Source organism: Camellia sinensis, unplaced genomic scaffold (genome assembly GCF_055761805.1).
Source record: "Camellia sinensis isolate YWXY unplaced genomic scaffold, ASM5576180v1 Unanchor10, whole genome shotgun sequence".
Lineage (NCBI taxonomy): Eukaryota > Viridiplantae > Streptophyta > Magnoliopsida > Ericales > Theaceae > Camellia > Camellia sinensis.
Window position 1 is genome coordinate 5,492,818 of NW_028128988.1, and position 8,577 is coordinate 5,501,394.

Below are 8,577 nucleotides of genomic sequence, written 5' to 3' on the forward strand. Positions count from 1 at the left end.
GGGACTTGTTGATTTAGGTTAGGTTTAGCATACCTTAAAACAGTTAAAAAGTCAAAAAATTACTATATTATTTAAATCATATCATCTTATTTAAGTTACATCATCTCTATATCACATTACTTTAAATTCAATCCATATTTTATAAAAAAAATCATAAATTACACTTATTTAAAACATTCCAAACAACTTGAGTACTATTGGTAATGAGACTTGATGAGTTGGCTTTGGTTTGAAGAGATGGTTATCTGGCAGGTTTGGGTTAAGGGATTTCAGGCCGTGAGAAATTTTCATTTCAGAAATCTTTTAAATTTTGTTAAATTCATATTTACGTTTCGTTTGATATGGGAGTTGGTTTTTTAATTTTTTAATTAATTTAAATTTTTACTTGGATTAAATTATATAAATATATTATTTTATATAAGTACACTTATTTGAGTCATATCAATTAACATATCTTTTCTTATTTATTTAGAATATTTCAAACTAACATTTAGGGTTGGTTTGGGATGTCCTAAAAAAGTGCACTTTTTGACTTATTGGTGGGTTTAGGTTGGGTTTGATGTGATGTGTTAGAGAGGTGATGTGATTTAAATAAGATGATGTGACTTAAATAAGATAGTGACTTTTTGACTTTTTGGCTTATTTAGTACATGCCAAACTAGCCCTTAATTTGGGATTAAAAAGTTCGTTTGAGTTAGTTTTCTTAACTTTTAAAAGAGATAGAGTAAAATGATTATAATTTAAATGTGATATTTTATTTTGTTAATTTTTAAATTTATTTTATTTTTTAATAACTAATTTAACCCCAAATCTCAGGGGAAAAAAAAAAAAAAAAAAAACCTTAGTTACCAAATGAGGCGTTAAATTTGAACATCATAATGAATTATCCAAAGACCAAAACCTTCCATTACCCTACCATCACTCACACACGTCTCACTTTCACATACAGTTCACTACTGTCCAAAAACCTTACAAAACCCTAGCCATGGCGGTGAACGGGACACCAGAGACCCTCCAAGTCCACAGACTCCCACTCTCCAAATACATCGATGCCCTCCGCTGGCTTCCACCTCTCTCCGCCTTTGATCGCTTCGTCGTCCTCGCCGTATTCGACTCCGATTCCAACTCCTCCGCCATCGAAATCCACTCCCTAACCCGATCAAACCCCGCAAATCTAACTCTCCAATCCTCATGGTCCTCACCCTCAAGAATTTCCTCCCTCAAAGCCTCTCAAACCCTCCACAAACCCCTCATCGCCGCATCCACCTTCTCCGGCTCGCTCCACGTCCTGCTCGCTGACCCGGTCGATGCGTTGATCGAATCGGAGGTTTCGGTGCCTGGGAAGACATTGCACGTTGGACCCATTTCGTGTATTGATGTGCAGGAAAATGGGTCTGAGTGTGTTAGTGTTGGGGAAGATGGGAGGGTGAATTTGGTGAGCGTTGGTAATTCGAATTTGAGTCACCGCCGGTTTTTCGATAGCAATGGGTTGGTGTCGTACACAGCGGCGACGTGGGCGTCGCCGATGGAGTTTGCCACGGGTGGATTGGGGTTTAGTCTTCAGTGGTGGGATCAGAGAAAGCCTGGAGGACCAGCTTCTCAGTTCAAGGGTATTTGGTAAGCAAATACCAATTTATTTATTTTTCCATTTTGTACAATTATTGTATAGAAATTTCATTTTAAACATTGTAGTTTCATCCAAAAATCTGGATAGAAGTAGTGGCAAGTAGGTCTGTGACTAACTCATTTTCAACCTGAGATGCAAATTTGCAAACTTTATCTTCAAAATGATCTCATGGAACTTGTTGATCTCCCTATTTGAATAATAAGAAAATTCTATCAAAATACGGATTCTAATTGGGTTCAGATGTGGCAAATGTTGTTATACATGTCAATCATATGGGCAAGGTCTGGACTTGATCATGTTTATTTGCCGCCCATATTTGAGTTGAAACAAGGACTCATCCAATGTCACAAGGGTGCAATCTATCTGCAATAATGCATGTACTTAATGTATGTGGGTGTGTTTTGTGTACATGATGTAGAGTGAATGCTTCAAAGTATGGAGTTGGGATTAGAAATATGCTTCAAAGTGTCCTTTCCCAATCGTCGCTTTTTAAAAAATTTTAGCTTACCATGTCCCAAACAAATGAAAGAAGAGAGACAAGATCCCTAATCCCCGTTCCCTTTTGGAGAGATTTAAAAAGAGACGGATGATTATTTATGTTGGTAGTCTTTTCTGCTTGTGATTCCTTGCAATTGCATGGTTCCCATTGATTGGTCTGGGTATTACTAGGCAGCTAGTTTTCAATTTTTCGTCCATTAAAATTTTTGTTTAAGGCCTACAATCCTTGTATGGAGCAATCTCCGTTGTGTTTTTTATTCTTTTTCTCCTATTTATAAGTAAAACTAAATGGGTAAAAGATAGTATAAAATTAAGAATGTAGAGGAGTGAAAACATGAGATAGGACTGGGTAATCTTCCCATTTTTTGAAAAGTAGTGATAAATATTAAATTAAAAATTAGGAAGGAATGTTAATTTGAAATATATTTCAGTGAGAGTCCTATGCAGATTGCATGGGTTGCTCTACTATTGTCTTTTATCTTTTACTAGTGAAAACTGCAATTTAGGTTGAATTTTTCAAGTCCTAGTTCAATTTGGCTTTGGATTCTGGAGATGTCATAAATTTATCATGCCTATTAGTTGCCTACCCCATACCCAAAATCTATGAAGCACAGACACGCGACGCGACACGACCCAACATGGACACGCGGACACGCAAATTTTCAAAAAATAAGGGACACGACACGCTGGGGACACGTTTAATATATATAATTGATTTTATTTATTATATGTCATAAAATTATAAAAAAATTATTCAAAAATAATAAAAAATACAAAATAATACTATTAAAATTATAACAGAGGCATTTTTTTTTACTTATCACAAAAAAAAATTATAACAAAGGCACATAGAGAGAAGAGAAAATATAAAATGAAATTAGAAAAAAAAAATATTGAAGAGAGCGAGACTCCCACTCACTGACCGTATAAAAGAAAAAGAAAACGAAAACAAAAAAAAAAAAGATTGAAGAAGATTAGAGACAACGAGAGAGAGAGAGAGAGAGAGTGACTGCGAGAGAGAGCGACAGCCACTGCAAGAGAGAGAGAGAGAGAATGAGTGACTGTGAGAGAGAGAGATACAGCATCGGAGAAGAAGAAGATCAAAGAAGAAAATCGAAGATCGAAGAATGAAGAAGAAGAAGAACGAAGAAGAACGAAGAAGAACAAGAAGCGAATGTGTACCTTAGATAATAGCCGACGAGTGACGACGACGAACGATCAGGTCTGCTATCTCTTTCTTCTCTGTTCTTCTGTTCTCTTCTCTCTCTTTCTGCTCTGTTCTACCTTCATTTAGGGCACATATTGTTTTGTTTTTATTTTTTTACAAATTGACCCACAAAAGTTCCATAAACTGTGAAATTGACCCTGAACGTGTCCCCGAAGGTGTCCGGAACGTGTCCGGCTGCAAAAAAAAATAAAAAAGAATTGGGACACTCTTAGCTGCGTGTCGAGCACGTGTCCACCATGTCCGACACGTGTTCGACACTGGTACGGAGCCCTCAGAGCGGTGTTTGTGCTTCATAGCCAAAAATGAACCTTTATTTTGGGTACATCTTGGGGGAACACCCTTTCCAGTTCCAACACTTACTTTATACGACCATCATTCAACACTTGATCCAAATACCACAATTCAATAGCTAGTCATTATCATTTGTGGTATTTGGATAAACTGTCGGATGATGGTTGTATGAAGAAAGTGTTGGAGAGAATCCGGATCCCATCTTGACACACCTTAAAGGTGTGTAGTTACATACTTTTATCAATATGAGGTGGGTTTAAAGGTGTGTTCTAGATAATGGTTGGAAATGTTTAGAGTTTATGTTGTTGGCTTTAAAGGGCGATCACTTGAGCTTTAGGTTAGTTCAATCTGGCTTAAGTGTAACTTGCTGGCAAGTAATATTTGAGAGTACAAAGAGTTCTGTGATTTATATACTTGGAGGTTTCAGCTAATTTAGCAGTTGTCACCTATTGATCACATTTTCATGTCTAGTAGAGTTTTGGAGGCCAGGACACAAGGTTAAAGCCTTAGTTGCAGAAATCGTCCAACTAGGTGGCGATTCTGAGTAAGAATCGCGATTCCGCGTTTCTTAGAGAGAAACATGTAGGAATCGCATTTTTGTGCAAAGAGAAACGCGATTCAGTCCAAGACGGGGTCGTAAAGGGGAAAGAGAGAGAGAGAGAGAGAGAGAGAGACCCTAGCCTTCCATGTCGAAATGAGAGGAAGAAGGGTTTTTCAGAGAAACTTACAGTGAACAATGGTAGGGTTTCTCAGACACATCTTCGATTCAGTCAACGAAGATAGCCTTCGATCTCTGTTACATCTCCTCTGATCTGGTCACGATCTCCGCTGATCTGGTCACGATCTCCTCTTCACTCTCTGTCTTCATCTCTCTCGACCTCCTCTTCTGTCTCTCTGTCTTCGTCTTTCTCGATCTCCTCTGATCTGGTCGTCTTCGTCTTCTTCTTCCTCTCTCTATCTCTCTCTCTCTCTCTCTCTCTCTTTCGTCGATCAGATCTGTCCCCTCCCGTTTGTAACTAATGAGTATAATAAATAATATAATTATAATATAATTTGTTATATAATAAATAATATAATTTGTTATATTTAAATAATATAATTATAATATAATTCGTTATATAATAAATAATATAATTTGTTATATAATAAATCTAATTAAATCATATATAATAAAAAAATTTAATAAAATTTATAAAATAAATCATCTAATTTTTTATTAATTATTTTAACATATTTTATTATTCCTTATTTGTTATATTTTTTTATTTATAATATATATATCAATTAAAAATAAAAAAATAAATTAACAATAACATATTATTTAAAAAATATAATAAATAAATAAAATAATTAATGTGTATTATAAAAAATATTTATGAAAAAACTTCTAATTTGTATTAATATATATATATATATATATTACCGCTCCCCGAGGCGCTCCCAACCTAAGAAACTTCTATCAGCTCACGCTTCCCCGCTCCCGCACCCACTCCCGCTCCCGCTTCGTGCAACTAAGGTTAAAGCCTCTAATTAGAGCATTTTAATGAGATTTTCGTTCATCCCCCTTTTTGAACATGGCTCTTTATGAGAATTATTTTGTTCTCCACTCAGGTTCTTTATTTATTTATTTCTTTTTCATTTCAGACTTCTTTTATTTTTATTTTTTTTGAGAACTATTATATTATTTATTTGAACTAAAATCTGTTGTTTTTTTGTGCTCTAATGTGTTAAGGGGACCTATTTCCTATATGTTCTGATAAAATTTGCTTCTTATCAAATAAAGTTATGATTTTGGGAAAATAAACAAAAGAGAAAAGATGGATGGTGATACGCTTCACATGCAAGGATCATGAGGAGTTCATAATTTGTTGATAATTTAAACATACCAATGTAGGAATTTCTTGAAGCTTAATGTGTTCTTAAGTGGTATTAGTCATTTTCTTAGATGAGTTTCTATTATGCTTCTAAATTCAGTGTTTATTTTTGTTCTGTTTGCACTATCTTAACGGCATATTTTGACAGTTGGATTCAACTCTGTCCATCTGAGTAGAAGCAGTTTTTTTGTTTCATGGTTTGTTTTTGTTGTGATGAGATGTGATTCTTCATATTAATAATGTTGCAGGGCTCATGGAACTACTTCTGGGATTGTACACTCCATTGATATTCATCCATCAAGAAAACACACTTGTATTGTAAGATGCTGCTTTCTCATTCTTCATTCCTCTCATAAAAATATGTAGATTTAATGCACTAAGCTTAACTCATGGGCATAATGTAGTGTCCATCAAGTAAGAATTAAAAACATTAGAATGTAAATGCTAAGGCATTAGGACAGGGGTGTACGAACTATTGGGTTTTGTTTTAGCTGTCCCCTTTGTTCTCTCTCTCTCTCTGTCTCCCCTCACCTAATATGTTTTTGGGGGAGCAAAATTACAGTATATTTGGAATATCCAGTGGCTGATAATATTTATGCTTTATCTGTAGTTTTCTTAGTTGCTAAAAGGTTCAGTAATGACTTGGTAAAGATAATAAAGATGATGATTTGGAATATAAACTAAAGCCTACTGTTATTTGTGTTAGAAACAGATCTTATCAAAATGTATCACATTGTGGTATTATAAGGGGTTTGGGCAGCTATATAATTATATGGTTTATTTGATTGCCACACTGTAACGGAGTTTGCTGTTGTACTGCTGCTGCAGATGCATGCTGATATTCTGTCCTTGGGTCAACTGATTAGGTTTTTTTGAGATAAATAGGATCTCTAATTGTCTGCTGATTAAGTAGCCGAGATAGCTCTGGTTGTATCTAGTTGCTTCTTGATGATCATTGAGATTTATGTATTGGCGCAAATACTACCAACTCTGACTGAAATTGTTTCTATGGCGTATATTTCTGTGTCCAAGGGTTTAGAATGATTCACTTTCTTAAACTTAGTTTGTCAAAGTCTATGAATTTTGATTTCGCTTTTTTTGTTTTTTTCCTTTTAATATTAAATAGACCAGACAGGAATTATGCTTATGAACATTCATTTAAGATGATGCCTCCAAGGAGAACCCCTTTTTTACTGTTCAAAAAAAAAAAAAAAAAACACATTCATTTAAGATGGTTATTTTTGTAAGCATCTGAACAAAATCATTCTACATGAATTTTATGCAAGCTGAATATTTTGATTGATCATGATAATATATTGGTTGACATGGTTAAATTTTATGCTGGGTGATGATTCAAAGGATTTTGTGATCACATTGAAATTCTTCCATGTTTAATTATTGGATTACATGGTTATTTGGAAACCGAATAAGTTGTCTTTCTGTGTTCTGACTTGAGAAAAATTTCGAGATTGTTTATTTATTTTGCTGGTTTACATGAAGGCAGGAGGCTCTTCTGGTGCTGTATTTGCATGGGATCTTCGGTGGCAACAGCAGCCAATAGTTCTTTCTGGGGTTGCAGCAGGTGAGTTTCAGTCCCACTCATTATCTGAGAGTGAAATTTGGGAGGTCCAGTATGATAGCTATACTTCAAACATTGGTAACACGTCAACATCACGGGTGTTACCTGTTATGATCTGCTCAGAAGATGGAATCCTTGCTGTTGTTGAACAAGGTATGAAGTTTGTTGCCATGTCTGGCTTTTTCCATTTGAGTGCTCTAGTGGAAAGGCTTAAGGTCATCTTATTTGCTAAGTGGCTGAATTCATATTTCTTGTTTTCTGTGGCAAAAAGATAGAGCTGGCACACTTAACCGGAAACCTTAAATCCATCCAATTTCACCCATTTAAACTCTCGTCAAAATATATAAATAAACAGGTTATAAATGAGTTGTATACCTGTTGGGTTGATCTGGTTAATTTGTCGGGTTAGTGGGTTGATCAGATTAATTTTCCATACCTGTGTACCAAATTCAACCCAAATCACTTAAACCCGTTTATTAAATGGTCAGGTTTTTTAAATGCATTATTCGTTTTGACTCATCCAAATCTTTTGCCTCCTCTACCAAAGGAATACTTGCTTCAGACAATTTGTAACCTCTCTTATCTGGTGGTTGATTTGTTGCACACTGTTCCTTTGCACAGGTGAGGAACCCATTGAACTCTTGGCTGAACCATGTGCTATCAACAGCTTTGACATTGACCGACAGAACCCCTCGGTGATGTGTTTTTTCTTCTCTCTTTCTCCTATACTCAGTTTTATCTCAGAGATGTACAACATTTTGATATTGGGGATAAATTACTTTGCTATGTCATATATCTGTGGAATTGCTAAAAATGATTGATGATTTCAATTGTTGCCATAACAGGATGTGATATGTAGTTTAGAGTGGGAGGCTATTGCCATCTTGATGAGGGCATAATTTCTGAGACTAAGATGAAGAATTCGGTGGCATAAATAGGATCTGTTCATTATCCTTTCAGTGTATCTTAAAGAGTGAAAGTGATGATCTACTTGGGGCAAAAAGAAGCAGCACATTATGATTTTGGGAAGATGAACTGGGTAGCTTCAGTGTGTTCTGGTAACCAGCATATGCACCCAAAAATGTAAGGTTTATAGTTATGCTCCTTCTTGTCTAATAGTACAGAATACAGATGGCTTTTTAACAGCACCAGACTGAATCCATGTTGGAAAAGTAATTGTTCTAATCTTGGGCCATCTGCTTTTGTTTTGAAAGACATTGCTAATGAAACACTAAAGCCATGGACCCAAAAAAAGTTGCCATGAAAACTGTTCAGAGCACTAGTGCATGGCTGAGATTGATTTATTATATTGTGGGGTGCATGGCTTACATGAATTTTAACCACACTGATGTTTCTGGATAATATTTATGGTTTTTTTTTTTAATTACCAATAGTTATCTCGAGGTTTGACTAAAATACAGATTCTCTCCTAAGGTATGGAAAATTACAAATTGCCTCTTGAGGTTTATATTTACATAAC

General features: G+C 35.3%; 1 protein-coding gene across 2 annotated transcripts; it reads left to right on the top strand.

Annotated features, from left to right (window-relative positions):
• The first annotated feature begins 877 nt into the window (after window positions 1-877).
• LOC114315191 (nuclear pore complex protein NUP43) lies at window positions 878-8,364 on the top strand. 2 transcript variants are annotated; one of them, XM_082911185.1, is made up of 5 exons: window positions 878-1,617; window positions 5,767-5,836; window positions 7,019-7,250; window positions 7,719-7,792; window positions 7,943-8,364. In XM_082911185.1, exons 1-5 carry the CDS (start codon window positions 986-988, stop codon window positions 7,994-7,996), a joined length of 1,062 nt encoding a protein of 353 aa, XP_082767311.1. In that variant the 5' UTR covers window positions 878-985; the 3' UTR covers window positions 7,997-8,364. The 2 variants fall into 2 exon arrangements, with proteins under 2 accessions (XP_082767311.1, XP_082767310.1); XM_082911184.1 differs by having other exon boundaries at window positions 879-1,617; window positions 7,719-8,364.
• The last annotated feature ends 213 nt before the right edge of the window (window positions 8,365-8,577 follow it).

Bases quoted from the DNA above. Each gene is read 5' to 3' on its own strand.
- LOC114315191 (XM_082911184.1), top strand. From the start codon at position 986: ATGGCGGTGAACGGGACACCAGAGACCCTCCAAGTCCACAGACTCCCA. The intron at 5,837-7,018 runs GTAAGATGCTGC...GTTTACATGAAG, and splicing joins CAAGAAAACACACTTGTATT to GCAGGAGGCTCTTCTGGTGC. The intron at 7,251-7,718 runs GTATGAAGTTTG...TCCTTTGCACAG, and splicing joins CCTTGCTGTTGTTGAACAAG to GTGAGGAACCCATTGAACTC.